Source organism: Melanerpes formicivorus, unplaced genomic scaffold, assembly GCF_026170545.1.
Source record: "Melanerpes formicivorus ecotype bairdi unplaced genomic scaffold, bMelFor1.0.p_v2 SCAF_21, whole genome shotgun sequence".
Lineage (NCBI taxonomy): Eukaryota > Metazoa > Chordata > Aves > Piciformes > Picidae > Melanerpes > Melanerpes formicivorus.
This window is the reverse complement of record NW_027142373.1, coordinates 12747267-12769789: the sequence shown is the minus strand read 5'-3', so window position 1 is coordinate 12769789 and position 22523 is coordinate 12747267. Positions and strand designations below refer to the sequence as shown.

The following is a 22523-nucleotide window of genomic DNA, read 5'->3' as shown; positions in this document are numbered from 1 at the left end:
GCTGCAAATTTCATAGGACCCTGAGCACAAGATATGTTCTATTATACCCTTTTAAAACTTGGAATAGTTGCAGTACAGAAATGCCATAGAATCTCACCTGGGTCAAAGATCAAATTATTAGTGCCACAGTGGAATAACCTATAAATTCTACATGCAAGTTTTTTTAAGTGCCTTGAGTTGTCAAGGTTCCCTTCATTAATATCCCTGTCAAACTATTTATAGGAAAGGTATCCACAGGACCGGTAGGATGTAAAACATTTCTAAATATACCCAGCCAAATCAAATGACAATTATGCCATTAGTTAACTTTGCCTGACAATGTGTTTGCCAAAGATGGCTTCCCAAAATATATTTTTACTGAAGGAAAAGGAAACATCCAGAGCATCTGCATTCCAGACCTTATAAAAGTCTCTTTGGAGCTCTGCGCCCAGTCTTGCCAGAAACTTTCAAGGTAAGTGTATGGCTCCTGTGAACTCTGGGCAAATCTTGTACCTTTTTACTCCATTTGACTTCCCGTAAGACTTGGATATCCATTTCTATCAGGACTATATCACCAGTGATTTTATTCTACACTGAAGGACAGCATTTTTTCTTCAGCTTATATAATAGTTCTGGTTACCTGTGCAACACAAATGATTGCTGTGTATTCAAAGAGCAGTGGCTGACTTCTAACCTATGCCATCAGAATTAATACCAAAATTGACCAACTGTTAAGGAAGAGGAAGAAATTCAACAGTTTAAGGTTTCTGAAAAGCAGACTAGGCAATGGTGACAGTTATAACTGTCATAATGCTAGATGAATTGTCCATAGCAAGTCAAATTTCCAGTGCAAAGCTGCCATTCCCTGGCAGACAAAGAAGGCTCTCAATGGCTCCTGAGTAGCAAAAATCAAGGATTTATTTAATATGAATACTCTGTTAGGGAAATATGAAGTCTTCATTACTGAAATATGAAGTCTCTATTATGACAATGTCCAAATTTACTAGAGTCCAAGAAGTGATAATTCTAAACTGTACTGAAACACCAAAGATCTGTTCTGTACATTGTTCCATAGCAAGATGTGTAAGGATTAATTCCAGGAGAGGATGCAAGTATTTCCAGATAAGTCTGGGAAATTTAAACCCAGCATCAGGTGCAAATATTTGAACAGATCAAGGTGCATGAAGTTTCTTCTTTTCTACATAAAGCTGTTCACTCACTGACTCAACAAAATTTCTCTCCCACAAGGTTCTATGCTGGCTGTGCCTCCAGGACAAGTGCAACCATGGCCTCTGCAGACTCTGAAATGGCCGTCTTTGGGGAGGCTGCTCCTTACCTCCGAAAGTCAGAGAAGGAGAGAATCGAGGCCCAGAACAAGCCCTTTGATGCCAAGACATCTGTCTTTGTGGTGCATCCTAAAGAATCCTTTGTGAAAGGGTCAATCCAGAGCAAGGAAGGAGGGAAGGTCACCGTCAAGACTGAAGCTGGAGAGGTTGGTAAAATGCAAGATTGACAAACAGCATTTAATTCCCTTTCTGAGACCTCCAGTGACACAGGTGTATCTTTCCTTCCTCTGACAGACTCTGACCGTGAAGGAAGATCAAATCCACCCCATGAACCCTCCCAAGTACGATAAGATCGAGGACATGGCCATGATGACCCACCTGCACGAACCCGCGGTGCTGTACAACCTCAAAGAGCGTTATGCAGCCTGGATGATCTACGTAAGTAGCAGCAGCAGTCTGCCTTTGGGTGCCAGCAGCATCTGCTGTGCCAGGCTGAGGGGAAGCCAACCTGCTGTCTCCCTTCCCCACAGACCTACTCGGGTCTCTTCTGTGTCACTGTCAACCCCTACAAGTGGCTGCCGGTGTACAACCCGGAGGTGGTGTTGGCCTACCGAGGCAAGAAGCGCCAGGAGGCTCCTCCACACATCTTCTCCATCTCTGACAACGCCTATCAGTTCATGCTGACTGGTAAGACAATGGCAGAATCTTCACAGCCATATAAAATCTGGGTGTTGGGGGGTTTCTTTGTTTTGTTTCTTTTTGTTGTGTTTTTTTTAATGAATTCCTGTTTGCAAACATCATCACAAGCCTTAAATTACCTTATTTAATCAGTGGCTGATGTTATGTGTGAGACATAGTTATGCCCTAGTGATCATAGAATCATACCATAGCCTGGACCAGAAGGGATCTCCAAAGGTCATCCAGTCTGATCTCCCTGCAGTCAGCAGGGTCACCCCAACTGGAACAGGTTGCCCAGGGCCTTGTTGAACCTCACCTTGAATATCTCCAGGGTGATGTAGACAGCAGCACAGAAAAAGTTAGAAGAATAATTAATAGGATTAAATGAATCAGGTGAAACAAAAATTCTCCCCCACCTGCTGTTGAGATCAGATTTGGCAAAAATGTGTCAGGAAATATTCATAGAGCTCTGAGCAATTTAGTTTCTCTCTCCCAAAACTGTGTTGTATATTAATTTTTACCTGGTTTTGTTTCATCAATACATTACTTGAAAAAGGAAATTTCCTGATTTCAAGTGTTATTGTGATATTTGCTACGATCAAAGGCCAGAATCCCACTTGCACCCTCTGCAAACAGTGATAACTGTTTTGAATGACAAATTCCCTGAACACATTGGTCACAACAGCCTCATGCAGTGCTACAGGCTGGGGTCAGAGTGGCTGGAGGGCAGCCAGGCAGAAAGGGACCTGGGGCTAATGGTTGATAGTAGGCTGAGCATGAGCCAGCAGTGTGCCCAGGTGGGCAAAAAGGCCAATGGCATCCTGGCCTATATCAGGAACAGTGTGGCCAGCAGGAGCAGGGAAGTCATTCTGCCCCTGTACTCTGCACTGGTTAGGCCACACATTGAGTCCTGTATTCAGTTCTGGGCCCCTCAGTTCAGGAAAGATGTTGAGTTGCTGAAAGGTGTCCAGAGAAGGGCAACAAAGCTGGGGAGGGGTGTGGAGCACAGCCCTGTGAGGAGAGGCTGAGGGAGCTGGGGTTGCTTAGCCTGGAGAAGAGGAGGCTCAGGGGAGACCTTCTTGCTCTCTACAACTACCTGAAGAAGGGAGGTTGTAGCCAGGTGGGGGTTGGTCTCTTCTGCCAGGCAAGCAGCACCAGAACAATAGGACACAGTCTCAAACTGTGCCAGGGGAGGTTTAGGTTGAATGTTAGGAAGTATTTTTTCCCAGAAGGAGAGACTGGCCATTGGAATGTGCTGCCCAGGGAGGTGGTGGAGTCACCATCACTGGAGGTGTTTAGAAAGAGACTGGCTGGGGTGCTTAGTGCCATGGTTTAGTTGATTAGATGGTGTTGGGTGATAGGTTGGACTTGATGATCTTTGAGCTCTCTTCCAACCTGGTCTACTCTACTCTACTCTACTCTGCTTTCAAAACATAAATGTCACTTGGTTGGAAAAGACTAGAGTTCTGTGCACCAAAACCCCACTATGCAGAAGGGAATCAATGATTTGATGGTTGTGCTTTTTTTTCCCCATGATTCTAAAAGGCCATTACTGAACAGGAATGACAATAAGGTTCATTGTTAATAATGTTGCTGAATCTGGAATTTAAAAACAAAATTTAAAAAAGGGAGTAGTTCTTTTTCTTCTCCTTTTCCAACTCCACTTTTCACGCTGGATCAGGCTTGCTCAGAAGCAGCAGCTTAGGAGGTTTTCTGCACATTTAGTATATTCTTTCTTCCTTTTCTGTAGTTTGTGTCTTTAAAAACAGACTTGCAAAGACAGAAGTAAACAAAAAAAATGAGCAGAGATCATCTGACATGAAACCCAACCAGAATAAGAAAACCCAATGTTTTTCATCCAGAAAGCACTTTTGTTCCTTCTAAAGCACTGGTGAAAAGGAAAAAATAGGAAAAAGGAGAGAAAGGAAGAACCTGTTTGACTGTTTCCAACACTGACCAAATCTCTACATTTATACATTTATGATTTAGGAGAGGAGGAGGTTTGAAGCTTTCGATTCATGCAATTTGTGCTCCACTCCCTTGCTACTTAGGAATGTGACCTGTCAGACTTTTCAAAGGGTGTTTTGGTAAAGGAGAACAGCTATAAACTGACTTCAGAATCTCAAACTATCTGAGGACTTGCTAATGTGCAAATTGTAACTTACACTTCCTGGGATCATAAAACAACACCCGAGAAATGTGGTATTAATCTCTGTGGATTCTACAGTGGGATCTTTCATATCAGAGCCTTCCACTATCTGTAACAGACTCCTGTAAGGAAGATAATCCTCCAGACATCTTGAAGTCACTGGAAAGAAAATGAGGTTGATAAGAGATTAAATTAAGAATAAATGTCCTATTTGAATGACTGGAAAGGGAGTTTAGAATAAAACCATGGAGCAGCAATACAAACTTGATCACTCTGGACCTCTCTGTAAAACACCTAACCTCCCCAAAAGAACTGCATTTAGCACCCACAAATCCTGTTCTGTAGTACTCAAAAAGTCACTAAGAGCATCTTTGTTTCTGTCTCTCACAGATCGGGAGAACCAGTCCATCCTGATCACGTAGGTACCCTCCCTGCTCGGGTCCCTGCAGGGCTGCCTGGTGCCAGGGGACCTCCTGCCTGACCCCAGGCTCTCTTCTTCTCCCTTTGCTTTGGCAGCGGAGAATCCGGTGCAGGCAAGACTGTCAACACCAAGCGTGTCATCCAGTACTTTGCAACAATTGCAGCCAGTGGGGACAAGAAGAAGGAGGAGGGGACATCAGGCAAGATGCAGGTAAATTGGGAAAACAAACTGAACCCTCAATATGTAGTTGCCAGGTCAGCTGAAAGCTGATCTCTGTCAGTGAATAATGATCACCCTGCTTATTATCACCATGTTTAGTGTGAAATTAACAGATGCTATCTTGAATCAATGCCTTCCTCCATTCCTGGAATATTTTTTAAAAGATAACCTCCACTAATGACCATCCTGCAGGGCACGCTTGAGGATCAAATCATCAGCGCCAACCCCCTGCTGGAGGCCTTTGGCAACGCCAAGACTGTGAGGAACGACAACTCCTCTCGCTTTGTAAGTTGTTGCTTTGCACAAAACCTCTCCCTCTCATGACACAGAGAGTGATGGCCCAAGCTGTACTCTATGTCAAAGAGATGTCAAAAGAACCTCCTCAGGCTGAGATAATGTTGCTTCTCCTTAACAGGGTAAATTCATCAGAATCCACTTTGGGGCCACAGGCAAACTGGCTTCTGCTGACATTGAAACTTGTAAGAGACCTCCTGAAACAATCCCACTCCTTCCTAAATTCCCACCTTCACGACCTAAACTGCCACCTCCAACTGCCTCCCTGTGCCTGACTCTTTCTGCCATCCTTGCCAGATCTGCTGGAGAAGTCCAGAGTCACTTTCCAGCTGCCAGCAGAAAGAAGCTACCACATCTTCTATCAGATCATGTCCAACAAGAAGCCAGAGCTGATTGGTAGGATGGATTATTCTGACCTTTTGTTGAGGATCACTGAAAAGCAGCTAGCTCTCTGGTAAAACTAATCCTGTGCCTTACCTCTTGCTGCTTTCAGACATGCTCCTGATAACCACCAACCCTTTTGATTTCCACTATGTGAGTCAAGGTGAGGTCACTGTTCCCAGCATTGATGACCAGGAGGAGCTGATGGCTACCGATGTAAGTAACACAGCCAGAAGGTAGCTACTGTACAGCTCTCAAAGGTGACCAAGGCAACCTGCTAAGGACACAGATTTTAATTCATGGTTTTGATGGCAGAGTGCCATTGACATCCTGGGCTTCACTGCTGATGAGAAGACAGCCATCTACAAGCTGACAGGGGCTGTCATGCACTACGGGAACCTGAAGTTCAAGCAGAAACAGCGAGAGGAGCAGGCAGAGCCTGATGGCACAGAAGGTACCAGGGAATTCTTCAAGCTCCAAGAGCTCCTCTGCTAGCGGAGATGTTGTGTTAGCCTCCACAGACAGGCCTCTGTTGGCCTGGGCCACCACCAAAGCACCAAGGAAAAGCTTCTTTGTTTGTTGCTTATCTGCAGGGCTGCTTTCCTGATCATGGGAAAGGCTAAACCTTTTAGCCACTGGGTACAGTCCAGACACAGAGGGCCTAGGAGGGGAAGCTTCAGCTTCACCCAGGACAGCTTTGCTGCTTTGCCCCTGTACAGCTTCCAACCTCCAATTCACTGTGTTGGGCAATCCTGGTTTTTGTGAAATCAATCCTGCATTATTTGCCATGCAGAAATCCACCTTCCACAGGAAAAGAAATGTGCTGCACGAGGCCTTTTGGGGGTCCTCTGGGAACTTCCAGATTCAAGCTCTCCCTTTCCAAGTGTGTCTGTACTTGCTGTCAAAGCAAGCCATCGCTACCTGCCAGAATTTACCTTCCTTCTCAGGGCTGCTGAGACCAGGGCAGTGCATTCCCCTTTCTAGAACAGGCACAGTAGAATTGGCCACACTGACCAGACCCTAGCCACTGCCCCCAGATGAGTTCCACTTCCACTCTCTCCCTCCCTCCCTTCCTCAGTGGCTGACAAGGCTGCCTACCTGATGGGCCTGAACTCAGCTGAGCTGCTCAAAGCCCTGTGCTATCCCCGAGTCAAGGTCGGCAATGAATTTGTGACCAAAGGTCAGAACGTGACCCAGGTAAGAGCTGAAGGTGGAACAGACAAGACTGAAAGAGAACTTGAGTGGTCTTCTTTGACTCTAGGAGGGAACTCTGGATCTCTTGTCTTTGCTAAAGGTGAACAACGCAGTTGGTGCCCTGGCCAAAGCTGTCTTTGAGAAGATGTTCCTCTGGATGGTTATTCGCATCAACCAGCAGCTGGACACCAAGCAGCCCAGGCAGTACTTCATTGGTGTGCTGGACATTGCTGGCTTTGAGATCTTTGATGTAAGGCACGAGGATTTGACACCATAGCCCAGAGAGGGGCAGGAAGGGGATGAGGGAAGGGGGGTTCCATGAGAAAGCTGGCAGCATGTTTCCTGTGTTGTGAAAGCAGTGATGGTGCTAGGACTTGTGCATCAGAGCAGAGCAATGCCCTGGTTATTGGTCTGAGGGCTGAGACGTTCTTGGGGGAAACACACTCTGATGGATCAGGCAGCTGAGACAGCAGACAGTGCTGCAGCTAAGGCTACTACAGGATTTGCTTTTGAGTAGAACAGTAAAAGACAATTGCTGCTTTTAGCTTGCTTTCACAAGTGAGAACAACAGGAGCCTTGGGGGACAGTCGGTTTTACACTAGGTGTCCTGCTAAGGCAGCACAGGGGGTTGCAGTAGGTTTAGGAGCGGTGCTTCAGCTGGGGGACTTCAGGCAGTGTTAGGAGAATGGCAGCAAAAGGCTGTGGTGGTTGCCACACCTTGAGAACCTGTGCACCTCTCTATGCTTTGTGCAGTTCAACAGCTTTGAGCAGCTGTGCATCAACTTCACCAACGAGAAACTGCAACAGTTCTTCAACCACCACATGTTCGTGCTGGAGCAGGAGGAGTACAAGAAGGAAGGCATTGAGTGGGAGTTCATTGACTTTGGGATGGACCTGGCTGCCTGCATCGAGCTCATTGAGAAGGTACTTTCCCATCCAAGTGTAGGCTGTTGTGTGGACTTGTGTGATGTGTCTGAGCCAGATGCAGCTCAGAGCTCATTCACATGCAGCATTTGGGGTCAGGCCAACAAGATACTTGGCAAGGAAGTTTATTTTGGTCTTGGAAAGAGGAATTAGGGAATGCCAATCTGTGCCATGAGTCCTGCATTCCTTGGTCTTCAGGCACAGAAATGATAGCCTGGCCTCCCACCAAGACACTTCTTTACAGCAAACTGGCATCCTTTGGTGGATGCTGGTGCCTTTGATGTTCATAAGAGGTTTCTCATCATGACCATCTTTTCCTCTCACTTCTTGTGGTACCTTCCAGCCCATGGGCATCTTCTCCATCCTGGAAGAGGAGTGCATGTTCCCCAAGGCAACTGACACCTCTTTCAAGAACAAGCTCTATGACCAGCATCTGGGCAAGTCCAACAACTTCCAGAAGCCCAAACCTGCCAAAGGCAAGGCTGAGGCTCACTTCTCCCTGGTGCACTATGCTGGCACTGTGGACTACAACATCACTGGCTGGCTGGAGAAGAACAAGGACCCTCTGAATGAAACTGTCATTGGGTTGTACCAGAAATCCTCTGTGAAGACTCTGGCCTTGCTCTTTGCCAACTATGGTGGAGCAGATGCAGGTCAGCTCTGTGAGAAAAGTGTTTTCTGTGTGGGACAGGGTCACCAGAGAATGACAGCAGTAAACACTAAATAGATTTTGTAGTCTCCAATACTAACTCAAATAATCCATCTGTACCTTCTTTCTTTTCTTCCACGGACAGACTCTGGTGGTGGCAAAAAGGGTGGCAAGAAGAAGGGTTCTTCTTTCCAGACTGTCTCGGCTCTTTTCCGGGTAAGGAAAACGTCATTATTTGTTAGGATATAGATACGAATTTGATTGTGGCTCTGAAACATCTGTTGCATTTTTGGTCATAGCTTTTGTCATCCTTGAATATCCATGCCTTTTGGCAGGGGAATATTGCCTCACTCCCTTCAATATTGCATAATTAATCTGCTTGGATGTCACAAAAACAGGTTTAGTTCATTCATGAACTTCCTTTTACTTCAGAAGAGTGAATGATCTTGTTCCTTCCTGGGACTCCCTAGCAAATTGACCAAACCTGTTTTTTTCTAAAGAACTCTTGATATTGCATCCTTATGTTTGGGCTGATTTTGGTCTTAGTTTTGCTATTGCCTCCCCTGAATAATCTATAAAAATCACTGAAGTGTTCAGTTCACCTTCTTAATCTGGGAGTTAAGAACAAATCTGAGGAACTTCCTTAAAATCCTCTCTGGAGACTTCAAAGATATTTCATGAACTTCCTCAAAATCCTCTCTGGAGACTTCAAAGATATTTCCTGGACTTATTTTACATATCTATGAAGATTTTCAATACTGACATACTGTAGCATTTGAAACAAGAATTCTATACAAGTTCTTGTAGAATACAAGAAATAAGGAAGAGAAACACAGATCAAACATGAAGAGTGAAAAAATTACCTTGAGATTGTCAGATTTTAAAGAGATGATTTCATTTCAGTGAGGAAAGAGATGAAATGTTAATTTTCATCAAATTGTGGAATTTTGAGGTCAGTTTCAATTATGTTGTCAAGGTTTCATTTGGCTGATATAGAGTTGGTGAGAGTGAAGTACTACTTAAAAATCAGCTTAAATGGGCTGTACATGTATTTCATCCATTTGAAAAGAACTTATTTAGCTGCCAAATCAGATGCTAGTCACACTTAACCAAGAGTCTGTGTCACTCATGTTATGTACAAAGACCAACATGTCACTCATTTAATATACCAACACCAGCATGTCAGTAATTTAAAGTAACCAACTAAATTCCATGAGCTGGGAGGAAAATTGTGAGATCTCAGCCCCAAAAATCTGAGAGTCCTCGGTTTGCAAATTTCCTTTTGGGAGTTCTGCTAGATGGTTTGGAGAAGACAGGTCTGCATCCTGAAATACTCAGTCTGATACATCCATTATTAAGCTTCCAGTACCTGTGCTTAATAATCTAAACTTCACTTTTATAATCCCACAGGAGAATTTAAACAAGCTGATGACTAATCTGAGAAGCACTCATCCCCATTTTGTACGATGCATCATCCCAAATGAAACAAAAACACCAGGTAAGTGACCCAAGAGGAGGAAAACTCAGTGCACCCAACCTCTTCTCCTCAGTGTCAAACATCAGGGCAGTGACTAACAGAGGTGTTTGCCAGGTGCCATGGAGCACGAGCTGGTGCTGCACCAGCTGCGCTGTAACGGCGTGCTGGAAGGGATCCGCATCTGCAGGAAGGGATTCCCCAGCAGAGTCCTCTATGCTGACTTCAAACAGAGGTGAGAGTGCTTCACCCTTCTGCCCATTCAGAGCAAGCTGAAGTATCTCAACCTATGTGAAACATGACACTTTAAATTGGTAATGAGCAGTAATACAGAAATGTTTCACCATTAGTTCATGACAATATGACACTGCTGAGATCAGGATTAAAATACATGTAGAGATAACAGTAAAAGCCCTCTCCATATCCTGTTCTGAGAGGATAGGATGTCTCCAGGCATGAGACCAGTTCAATGAGAAAGTCACAGAATTGTCAGGGTTGGAAGGGACCTCAAGGATCAGCCAGTCCAAACCCCCTGCCATGGGCAGGGACACCTCACACTACAGCAGGTTGCTCACAGCCACATCCAGCCTTGCTGCAAAAACCTCCAGGCAGGAGGCTTCCACCACCTCCCTGGGCAACCTGTGCCAGTGTCTCACCACCCTCATGGGGAACAACTTCTTCCTAACATCCAATCTCAATCTCCCCACTTCTAGTTTTGTTCCATTCCCCCCAGTCCTATCACTCCCTGACACCCTCAAAAGTCCTTCCCCAGCTTTCTTGTACCCCCCTTCAGATACTTTAAGGCCACAAGAAGGTCTCCTCAGAGCTTTCTCTTTTCCATGCCCAACTCTCTCAATCCATCTTCATAGCAGAGGAGCTCCAGACTCTGATCATCCTTGTGACCCTTTTCTGGACATGTTCCAGTTCATCTAAGTCTCAGAAGTCTTTGAACTTCACTGACAGTGGTGATGTCTGTGATGGGGATTTCATCATGTTCTCCTTTCTACTACAGATACAGGGTGCTTAATGCCAGTGCTATCCCAGAGGGACAGTTCATGGACAGCAAGAAGGCTTCAGAAATGCTTCTTGGCTCCATTGATGTGGACCACACCCAATACAGATTTGGTCACACCAAGGTAGACACATCACTCGTGTTAAAGTATTGTCAGGCAGTGATAAGGGCAGGCTGCTCTGTCGGAGAGCACAGCACAATAACAGAACTGGTTGGGTAGAAGCCTCAGTCAGTGAGTGCTCAGCTCCACAGTACTCAAGCAAGGCAGGAGAGGAAATCCAAGAAATGGTAATAAGGTTAAAGCAAGAGTCCAGATCATCAGGCAAGTTTGTGACAATAAGGAATGTTGGAGGTGAAGCTATAAAGTCTTGGTGTTAGAGTCTAGTTAAGGTGACATATGGGTAGGTGAACAAGGCCCAGGGACTATACCTTAATTCCTGATCAGATCCATATCAAGGAGATTGGTCTGACATGAAGCCAGGAAGTAAGTTCACAGGACATGGTTGAGCTCACCGGGTTCCATGATCAGGCACAGTTGTGGCTGAAGCTGTGGCTGGAAATCAGAATTCCTAACACATAGCTCAGACAGGGACTGAATGCTTAGGGATGAACTTATAGGAAGTTCATAGGTCCTTGGGCAGAAGGTTTGGGAGGGGGCCCAAGGTGATGATTGTCATGGCCATGAAAATACTATGTGACTGTTCTGTACTACCTGACAATGGTATGCTGCAACATTTCCTTTCTCAAGGTGTTCTTCAAAGCTGGGCTGCTGGGACTCCTGGAGGAGATGAGAGATGACAAGCTGGCAGAGATCATCACCCGCACACAGGCCAGGTGCAGAGGCTTCCTGATGAGAGTGGAGTATAGGAAGATGGTGGAGAGGAGGTAGACATCCCTCATAATTTGTTCTCATGGTACTTGACTAAAGTTTAAATCCATCACACTGAAGTTATACAATAGCCATGTGAATTTCATTTCAGGGAGTCCATCTTCTGTATCCAGTACAACGTTAGGGCCTTCATGAACGTCAAGCACTGGCCCTGGATGAAGCTCTTCTTCAAGATCAAGCCCTTGCTGAAGAGTGCAGAGTCTGAGAAGGAGATGGCCAACATGAAGCAAGAGTTTGAGAAAACCAAGGAAGAGCTTGCAAAGTCTGAGGCAAAGAGGAAGGAGCTGGAGGAGAAAATGGTGGCCTTGCTGCAGGAGAAAAACGATCTGCAGCTGCAAGTGCAGGCTGTGAGTATCACAATTCATCTGTCCCAGGGAAGAGAATGCTACATAGGCAGAATGCTGCCTGACCGAAGTGGAGGCTCCCAGGAAGCTGGCTGATGTGCAGTAGAGAGCAGATGCAGACAGTCTAAGGCAGGCTGACACTGAGTAAGCAGCTGCTGGCTGGGCCTGGTGAGTCTCATGGCAGCTCCATGTGAGACTTGGCACTCCTGCACCTGAAGAAAGAGCCGCAGCAGAGAACCCTGAGCTGGAGGGGAAGTATCTCCATCTGCTCGCCTTTCAGAGGAGAGCATCTGCTAAGACAGCAAAGGCAAAGCTGAGGAGGAGTCACATTTCCTACTTGCAGCTTCACTAGAAGGCCTTGAAAACTTTCAGATGCATGGATACTTCACCTGCAGACTCAATCAGAAACAGGCAGTAACTTCACATCCAAGGAAGTGACAAACTAGTCACTAGAGGGAATGCTAGGCACGCCCTGGAAAGAAGGCACAGATGTAGCTGGTAGCAAAGGCAAGGTCTCTGTCTTGCAGCCATTTAAAATGCATTTTAAAAAGTAAAAAATTTCTTTCCCAACTATTGTTAAAAACTAGGAAGCCTTAACCTCTCAGGTGTCATAAGGTTCTCAGACAACTGAAAATGAAAAGCTACTAAATAATTTTTCTGCCATGAAAAAGTAATCCAAGAGCTTGTTCCTGTGGAAAATAGTAATTGAAGTGATTCTGATTTGCTCGTGAGCAGATGAGCTATTTTCACATCTGTCCTCTGTGCGAGTTATTTCAAAAAGACACCAAAAATTTGAAATCAGTTGATACCAGATGAAATGGTTGCCCTGTAAAGACTGGGCAAGATCTTTAGTTGTTGGATTACAGCTAGGTTCAGCCCCTATTTTAAGCCCTGCCTACTCAGGGATACAAAAGACAGAAAAATAAACTTCAAACCATGAAAACCCACAACAATCATTGTCTCCCCACCAGGAAGCAGATAGCTTGGCTGATGCTGAGGAGAGATGTGACCAGCTCATCAAAAACAAAATCCAGCTGGAAGCTAAAATTAAGGAACTGACCGAAAGGGCTGAGGAAGAGGAAGAAATTAACGCTGAGCTGACAGCCAAGAAGAGGAAACTGGAGGATGAATGCTCAGAGCTGAAGAAAGATATTGATGACCTGGAGTTAACACTGGCCAAGGTGGAGAAGGAAAAGCATGCCACTGAGAACAAGGTATGAGGCAGGAGGGATCACTCACAACTCAGCAAAGAGCACTGTGCTCTTCCAGGGCTTCTGTACTTTATACTTCCTTTATTCACACCTCTCCTTTCTTCTCAAAGGTGAAAAACCTGACAGAGGAGATGGCAGCCCAGGACGAGACCATTGCCAAGCTGACAAAAGAGAAGAAAGCTCTCCAAGAGGCTCATCAGCAGACACTGGATGACCTGCAGGCAGAGGAGGACAAAGTCAACACTCTGACCAAAGCTAAAACCAAGCTGGAGCAGCAAGTGGATGATGTAAGCACCCAGGCAAAGAGCAAGAAGAGGACAGGTGTGGAGTTGGAGCTGTGTGGCAGAGCACTGATGGCCTTCTTGTCTTTAGCTGGAAGGGTCCCTGGAGCAAGAGAAGAAACTGCGCATGGACCTGGAGAGAGCCAAGAGGAAACTGGAAGGAGACCTGAAGCTGTCCCATGACAGCATCATGGATCTGGAAAATGATAAGCAGCAGCTGGATGAGAAACTGAAGAAGTAAGTGAGGCTGTGGAGCAGCTGAGCACTTTGCTGCTGAACTTGTCTCTTTACTTTGAGGTCTGTCATGATTCATTCAGTGGACTTATGGTGGTTGGTTTGCTGTGATTTGAAGTGCAAAAACTCAGGTGACCATGCCAGAGGAGTTCACTTCAATTAACAGTAATACTTTATGGTTTGCCCATGAGGTGGCATATGATAGGTAGGAAAAGGTGAGAGGAGAAAAGAGAAAAGTAAAGTAAGGCCGAATAAAGTGAAGAGAAAAGATAAAGAAACTTATTGCTACTACCAGTTCCAAGTCCTGCTGGGCCTTCCAATCCTTTCTTGAAGATGATGTGGAAAGCTTTCAAAGTCTTGTTGCTAGGGAGACATCTTTTATAGTCAATCACAATTGTCCAAGTCCAACCTCTACCTGCCCCTCACGAGTGAGGCTTCCACACATGCCCAAGGAGGAGTGTCTGAGGTGTAGTCCGGACCTAAGGAGGTGTGGTCTTGGAGGCAGGAAACTCTCATCCAGGAGATGTGTTTTCATGTTATAATGACATTATAATGAGCAAAGTTTGCCTAAGGTTCATGGTTTCCCTAGCAACACCAAGCATTGACCCCCTTTGATATTTGGTATATGTTATGGGCTTATGGCTGGATGTACAGTCCTCCAGGGACTAGATAGTCCAGGGGATGGACACAGGAAATTGTAATTATTGTTATTTCATCCCATCAGCCTGCAATCTCTATATAAACAGGATGCACGGCCAGTTCTTCCCCTTTTTTCCTTCTCCTTGCTCCCAGCATGGACCCTGATCTCTTGAAGGGGAGCTTTGCAGCCTTCTTTGGCCTTGGCTAAGCTAATTTGAGCCTTGGTTGTGGAGGAGAAACAGGGAGAGATGGGGAGGAGCACTGAGGCTTGGGTTTTGGCCTGGTTGGAGGGCAGGTTTTGGAAGGTGTTGGCCTAGTGAGGTTTTGGTAAGCCTGGGTTGGAGAACTGTACTGAGGATGAATATGAATTTGTGTATTGTGCACTTCTGTATATATTTGAGAACAGGAGAAGAGGTTCTCCATTTAAACTTTTCAGTGCTGTGGAGCGTTTTTATCTTACTCCTTTGGGGAGGGGTAAAATAGCTTTCTGTCCCCTCAAATAAGGCAGTAAGATTTTAATTTGGAAGGAATGAGCTGGGACAGCAGAACTGTCAGTTCACCTGACATCCACTCAGTAAGCAGAATGGCTGGATGCTCCGGGTACCATGCAGGTCTTTTCCCATACAACTTGCACCCGCATATCAATGCAGGCAGCATTTCACGGTGCAAGCTTAATCAACGACTACCTATGGAGCAGGCTGCTGAAAACTCATTCTGAATGAGCCTGATTGTTAGTACAAGTTTTGGGGTGGGGGGGAGTCCTGATTCCTGCGGACGATATAGGAGAGGTAATATTCTTTGGACCACTTCTTCCAAGCACTAACATGGTTTGATTTGCCCAAAGGAAAGACTTTGAGATCAGCCAGATCCAGAGCAAGATCGAGGATGAACAAGCCCTGGGCATGCAATTGCAGAAGAAGATCAAGGAGCTGCAGGCAAGTCTCTGTTGCTTGCTCTCTTTCACCTAGACTCAGGTCAGGCAGAAGGCCATGGGTGTGAAGGGTCTCTCGTGTTCCCCAGGCTCGCATTGAGGAGCTGGAGGAGGAAATTGAGGCTGAGCGAACCTCTCGGGCAAAAGCAGAGAAGCATCGAGCTGACCTCTCCCGGGAGCTGGAGGAGATCAGTGAGCGCCTGGAAGAGGCAGGAGGGGCTACAGCAGCTCAGATTGAGATGAACAAGAAGCGTGAGGCAGAGTTCCAGAAGATGCGTCGGGACCTGGAGGAGGCCACGCTGCAGCACGAGGCCACGGCTGCCGCCCTGCGGAAGAAGCACGCGGACAGCACCGCTGAGCTCGGGGAGCAGATCGACAACCTGCAGAGGGTGAAGCAGAAGCTGGAGAAGGAGAAGAGTGAGCTGAAGATGGAGATTGACGACCTGGCCAGTAACATGGAGTCTGTCTCCAAAGCCAAGGTATAGAATTGCAGTAGAAGGAGCTCACAGGGCCTAGCTATGGCACAGAGGCTGCACCTATGAGCCACATGCTCATCAAGAAGGTTCTGCTGTGAGGAGAAGGCAGAGTGCAGGGGTTCATTGATGTCCTTCCTTGTGCTTGCTCTGCAGGCAAACCTGGAGAAGATGTGTCGCACCCTGGAAGATCAGCTGAGCGAGCTGAAAACCAAGGATGAGCAGAACCAGCGCATGATCAATGACCTCAACACGCAGAGAGCTCGCCTGCAGACAGAATCAGGTGAGACATCCTCCTTGCTGAGCTGCAATGGGAAGAACTGCATGCCACGAGGATACCACAGTGTGCAAAGTGACATCTGCTGTGTCCTCTCCAGCCCTCTCCTGACTCCATAGGTTTAAGGGCAGAACTGTCTCATTGTTCACCGTCCACTTACCTCTGTTCCCTTTACCCTCCCCAGGTGAATATTCCCGCCAGGTGGAGGAGAAAGATGCTCTGATTTCTCAGCTGTCTAGGGGCAAGCAAGGATTCACCCAGCAGATTGAGGAACTCAAGAGACATCTGGAGGAAGAAATCAAGGTTTGGAAGTACTCTCCTGTCCACAATTTACATCACCCCTGATCAAATCATAGGAGTCCAGGACCTCATCAATACTCTGCGCCCAAATGCAAGTGTTACTGGAGACAAGAGCAGGAAATGCACACCCCCCTGCTCGTCAGCTAGAGGGAGGGAAATGCAGAGACTTTGATGTTGGAGGGAGGCATTCACAAGCCATCCATGAGCTGCTGCTGACAGCCTCTAAGATAGAATTCAGACACCTATGTCAAATGCAGTACAGAACCCCAAAGAAGCTGTCACCAACACCTCCAAAACTGACTGAGGAAGGCATCACCACTTCCTGCCTTTACATTTGCCCAGTTAGCGCTTCATTCTGATTTCGCTCAAATAAGTACTCAGGTTACCAATGTCAATGTCACCACAGGCCAAGAACGCCCTGGCCCACGCCCTGCAGTCTGCTCGCCATGACTGTGACTTACTCCGGGAACAATTTGAGGAGGAGCAGGAGGCCAAGGGGGAGATGCAGCGAGCCCTGTCCAAGGCCAATGGTGAAGTGGCTCAGTGGAGAACCAAATATGAGACGGACGCCATTCAGCGCACGGAGGAGCTGGAGGAGGCCAAGTATGTGGGAAGCAGGATGTTGAATGACTTGAGAAGACTGAGATTGTTAAGTGTGTCTGAGAGTGGGTCAGGACAGGGGTGGCAGAGAGGCAGAGTTGTAGAGACTTTGTGGGAGAGAGGACAAAAGGGGAGAGGAAGAGTGTGCTGTGGAGAAAGTGTGGATTGGAAGGACAGAGTAGGCCTTGGGTGTGGAAAGGCTAAGATGGGCTGAGCACTCAGTTGGTGCTAGACTAGAGATTGGCTGACACTTCAGACTGCATGCAGTCTTGGACCAGGAGAAACACATGGCAAATTCTTGGGCTCAAAAACTCAAGTGGCCAACTGCCCTTTCTCAAGCAATACAAAGTTGGCTGCCCGTTAAGGTCTAACCTAACCTGCGCTCCCCCTCCCCAGGAAGAAGCTGGCACAGCGCCTGCAGGATGCAGAGGAACATGTTGAAGCTGTCAATGCCAAATGTGCCTCCCTGGAAAAGACAAAGCAGAGGCTGCAGAATGAAGTGGAGGATCTGATGATTGATGTGGAAAGAACAAATGCTGCCTGTGCAGCTCTGGACAAGAAGCAGAAGAACTTTGACAAGGTCTTTTGGGCTCCAGCCCTGGGGTTCCAGAGTAGAGCATGTCCTCCTGACCAACACAGCCGTACTCACATCCCATTTCTCTTCAGATCCTGGCAGAATGGAAGCAGAAGTATGAGGAAACGCAGGCTGAGCTGGAAGCCTCCCAGAAGGAGTCTCGCTCTCTCAGCACAGAGCTGTTCAAGATGAAGAATGCCTATGAGGAGTCCTTGGATCACCTGGAAACGCTCAAGCGGGAGAACAAGAACTTGCAGCGTAAGTGCCTGGCCCTCTGCTCCTGGATGGGCTTCCTTGCCATCCACACCCCCTGCCCCCCCTGCCACCACTGCTCCACCTGGCTGTGTGCCTGCAGGTGACCAAGGTGGCTGTCAGGTTGGTGTGGCAGGGCCCTTGCCATGCTGCTCTGTGCCTGCCCCTTCCATTGGTCTTTGCTCCCACAGAGGAGATTTCTGACCTGACGGAGCAGATGGCAGAGGGAGGAAAGGCAATTCATGAGCTAGAGAAGGTCAAGAAGCAGGTTGAGCAGGAGAAATCTGAACTGCAAGCCTCTCTGGAGGAAGCTGAGGTATACAGAGTATTAATGAATGATGTCCAGACTCTAAGCATGCAGAGATGGCACTAAAGCAGGCCCAGATTTCATGAAATATTGTCTATGAGATTCTTTAGGAAGGAAGCTGTAGGTTGAGTCACTCTTCCTGTTGTCATCTCCAGGCCTCTTTGGAACATGAAGAGGGGAAGATCCTGCGCCTGCAGCTTGAGCTCAACCAGGTGAAGTCTGAGATTGACAGGAAGATAGCAGAGAAAGATGAGGAGATCGACCAGATGAAGAGAAACCACCTCAGAATTGTGGAGTCCATGCAGAGCACCCTGGATGCTGAGATCAGGAGCAGGAATGAAGCCCTGAGGCTGAAGAAGAAGATGGAAGGAGACCTGAATGAAATGGAGATCCAGCTGAGCCATGCTAACCGCCAGGCTTCAGAGGCACAGAAGAACCTGAGGAACACACAGACTGTGCTCAAGGTCCAGTAGAGCTGCAGGCAGAGAAATGACATTGCTGACATTTCTGGCACCAAGTTCACACTTCCACTTTTGTCATTCCTCCTGTCTCTCTTTCCAGGACACTCAGCTGCACTTGGATGATGCTGTCAGGACTCAGGAGGACCTGAAGGAGCAGGTGGCCATGGTGGAGCGCAGAGCAAACTTGCTGCAGGCTGAAGTTGAGGAGCTCCGGGCAGCCCTGGAGCAAACAGAGCGGTCGAGGAAATTGGCTGAGCAGGAGCTCCTGGATGCCACTGAACGTGTGCAGCTGCTCCACACCCAGGTAGGACACTGCTGGGAATTCATCCCTTCCACGAGGTATAATACAGAATGAAACTGCTCTGCTCCTGTCAATAGTTGCTATGTAAACACTTGGAGAGTGACGTTGGGTTTGCTGTTGTGGCTCTAGAAAGGACACTTGCTCTGGAGAATTTAGCTCTGAAAGTATAATTCCTGTCTTTGTTGTTCACAGAACACCAGCTTGATCAACACTAAGAAGAAGCTGGAAACAGACATCGTGCAAATGCATGGAGAAATGGAGGATACCATCCAGGAAGCCAGAAACGCTGAAGAGAAGGCCAAGAAGGCCATCACTGATGTGAGTTGGGGACTCCTTTTGGTGCTGATTGTGGATGAATTCTGCCCCAAAGTGTCTCCAGCACCAAAATGGCTTTGACCCTTTGCTCGCCTCAGGCAGCCATGATGGCAGAAGAGCTGAAGAAGGAGCAGGACACCAGTGCCCACCTGGAGAGGATGAAGAAGAACCTGGACCAGACGGTGAAGGACCTGCAGCACCGTCTGGATGAGGCTGAGCAGCTGGCCCTGAAGGGAGGCAAGAAGCAATTACAGAAGCTGGAAGCCAGAGTGCGTAGGGCTTTTATATGTACTTCAATGAACATGTGAAATAAGTAGCCACAGTGGAAGTTCCAATGATGGTCTATCTTGCCTTGCAGGTGCGAGAGCTGGAAGGGGAGGTGGATGCTGAGCAGAAGCGCAGCGCTGAAGCCGTGAAGGGTGTGCGCAAGTACGAGAGGAGGGTGAAGGAGCTGACCTACCAGGTAAGGCAGCAGACACCCCTGGCCTGTCAGAGCTTTCTCACAGCAAGTCAAATTTTGCACACACCATCCCAAGGGAAGTAATCACCTGACATGAATCAGAACCCATCAGTCTGTCTCTTTCTTGTCTATCAATCCATCTAGTCTGAGGAAGACAGGAAGAATGTTCTCAGGCTGCAGGATCTGGTGGACAAGCTGCAGGCGAAGGTCAAATCCTACAAGAGACAAGCTGAGGAGGCTGTAAGTATTGCTCAAGGAATAGACTCAAGACACCTTCCACTGGGGCAGCAAGCTCAGTGAAATGAGTGTGGGTAACAGGAAAGGGCTGGAAAGAACCTGCCAAGAGACAACAGCCTTGGCCACACTCTGTCCCTATCGTGACATGAGGCCATGCGAAGGTCTGGGCACTCTGCAGCCGGGGCTGAACTGAGGGAAGCTCTGCAGCCTGTTTTAGAGCAGAGCTCAGGCCAAACAAGCCCAGGGGCACATCTACTGTTAGAAGTGACACTGACAATTGAACTGAAGTGCAAGGAGCAGCAACACACCAAAGAGAAATCCAAGGGACCCAATTTGTGTCACAAGCATGACACAGTCCTGGTGAAGCTTGTCACAGTGGGGTCCTGAATAGGGAGGATAAGAAGGTCTGTGGTGGCGGCTTCCATGTCAGCAGTGGTGAGTGGGGGATGGAAGTCTGGGCCTGCCCTCAGGGAAGAGCTGCAGCCCTGTAAGGCAGCAGGAGTGAAACCCTTGCCCTGGGCCCCTCCCCACCGACTCCCTCTCCCCGCACAGGAGGAGCTGTCCAATGTCAACCTCTCCAAGTTCCGCAAGATCCAGCACGAGCTGGAGGAAGCCGAGGAGAGAGCTGACATTGCAGAGTCGCAGGTCAACAAGCTCCGGGTGAAGAGCCGTGAGTTCCATGGCAAGAAGATAGAAGAGGAAGAGTGAGGCTGTCATGAGGCAGCAAAGTGCCCTGAGGGCTGCACAGAATGTGAACCTCTCAGGCACCTTCTTCCATATTTAAGGTTTGCCACCGGCTCAGTAGGTAGAGAATAAAGACTGTAGATACCTTTGCATACACACCATGAGCAGTGGTTTTCTTTTGTGTCTCTTTCCATGTGCCAGGGCTGTGTCTTTCTGCTGGCCATTGTCCAAGGCAGATCTGTGAAGGGCTAATAACCAACAGAGTTCTTAGGTTTAGGGGTAGCTGACAGAAAGCAGTCTTTATGCCCCACCAGGTTTGCTTCCTGCATTTAATTAGACAGCAGGACCATGAAGAGCATCACCGGGCCTTGAACTAAAACTGGAGAATGCTGGAGACAGTTCTGTGCTAATTCCTTTAACTGCTATAAAACAGAGCATTGTCCACACAAGCTGAGGCTCTGGCACATTACCCTCTGAAACACTATCCTGCCTGGGGTAATCTCTCTTGCCTCTTGAGAAAGCACAATATGGTTCAAAGTGGTGCTTCCCTTAGTGGTCTTGTGTCTCATGGCCTCAACCTGGAGCTTCTCTCCAAAGCCAAAGGCAAAAAAGGTCAGGGCAGAGAGTGAGCAGGGAAAGGTTAGCTGCAATAGGTCATCAGTGGAGGTGTAGGGCAGTGGTGGTCATTAGCATCTGGCATTCCCAGTCCAGTCTGCCACCATGTTCAGTCTCAAGCACTGCCTGTTGGAGCAGAGCTCAAATGCATCTCACTGTCACAGTCTGAAGTGCCAGTGAGCACTGGACTAAGCCAGCGATAGAATTGGGATGGGCAACTGAGGAGAAGTTGTTTGTGTCCTTCAAAGGCAATATTCTATTAAATTGAAGTCAGCCTTGTATGGGAACATACACAGAAACCTTAGAAGGGGTAGGTGAGCCTGTGGGCAAGGAGATGGAGCTGAAAAAATTGACTGGATTTCAAAAGCCTTTCAGCAAGGTATTCCAACAAAGGCTTAAACAGACATCCTGAAGCCATGAGATGAGAAGGAAGCTTCTCACTCAGATAAATAATTGTCAAAGTACAAAAGAAAAAAGTTAGGTATGCTGGGATCTGTGCCGTTCAATCTATGAATAAATCAAGCTGAAGAGCTTCAGAAGAGGAATGTTTGCTCATGAGATAATGCTCTTCCAGACGGTGAGGACAAGGACTGATACCTAATAAGTGTGGAAGGCTTTCATGACACTATGCAAACTGTGCTGTTACATAGCAAACAAAATTCTATACAGTTGAAAACACAGAACTATGCCTGTGGGAAACTACATCTACAAAGGTGAACTCTGAGATGACAATTGTCCATCAGGAGCCACATGTTCTGCTTAACCATGTGACAGTACCCACTGGTTTGTCAACAGGAGCAGCAAAATAGAAAATCAGAGGAGACAGACTGAAAATACAATGAATACAAAGGCAATAAAGATCATCAGATGCATGGGGAAGCTTCCATAAAAGGATCAGTTGAAGAAACCCAGAGACTTAAGATAGGAAGGGAGAGAACTGAGCAGAACTACAAAATCAGCCCAGTGTGGAGAAAGGAAACAGGAGAGTACAGAGGGCAGAAGGTGTGAATTGAAGTAAGAATGCGTGAATTGAAGCTGCCTGAAGGCAAGATACTGAAAACCACAAAGATACCTGGGTTCTCCATAAGGTATCTGTGATTCTAAGCCGGAAGTATCACAGAATCTTAGGGATTTGAAAGGACTTCAAATGATCATCTTGTCCAAGCCCCCTGCCAGAACAGGATCACCTATGTCAGGTCACACAGGAACACATCCAGGTGGGTTTTGAATACCTCCAGAGAGGGAGACTCCACATCCCCCTGGGAAGCCTGCTCCAGGGTTCTGTCACCCTCACAGTGAAAAAAAAAATCTTCCTCATGTTTCCATTAACTTTTTATACCTCAACTTCCACCATTGCCCCTTGTGCTGGCTTTGGGCATCCCCCAGCAGAGCCTGGCTCCAGCCCCTGGGAACTCACCCTTCACATCTTTATAAACATGAATGAGGTCACCTCTCAGTCTCCTCCTCTCCCAGCTACA

General features: G+C 47.3%; 1 protein-coding gene and 1 long non-coding RNA gene across 2 annotated transcripts in view; one reads left to right on the top strand and one right to left on the bottom strand.

Moving 5' to 3' along the window:
* The window catches only part of LOC137447766 (uncharacterized), a 57898-nt gene that overhangs the window by 27302 nt on the left and 8073 nt on the right, over positions 1–22523 (bottom strand). The gene's annotated exons all lie outside the window — the stretch shown is intronic.
* On the top strand, positions 1228–20586 carry LOC137447762 (myosin heavy chain, skeletal muscle, adult). The gene is made up of 38 exons (XM_068151637.1): positions 1228–1471; positions 1560–1703; positions 1796–1952; positions 4483–4510; positions 4609–4723; positions 4925–5017; positions 5148–5211; positions 5324–5422; positions 5520–5623; positions 5723–5861; positions 6486–6604; positions 6702–6851; positions 7355–7525; positions 7869–8178; positions 8320–8390; positions 9585–9672; positions 9766–9883; positions 10661–10784; positions 11409–11545; positions 11641–11896; positions 12865–13107; positions 13215–13391; positions 13477–13622; positions 15103–15193; positions 15279–15668; positions 15819–15945; positions 16124–16242; positions 16646–16842; positions 17236–17419; positions 17506–17671; positions 17857–17981; positions 18128–18436; positions 18534–18737; positions 18927–19052; positions 19148–19318; positions 19408–19512; positions 19654–19749; positions 20299–20586. The coding sequence occupies exons 1-38, from the start codon at positions 1265–1267 to the stop codon at positions 20452–20454; spliced, it is 5826 nt and encodes a 1941-aa protein (XP_068007738.1). The 5' UTR covers positions 1228–1264; the 3' UTR covers positions 20455–20586.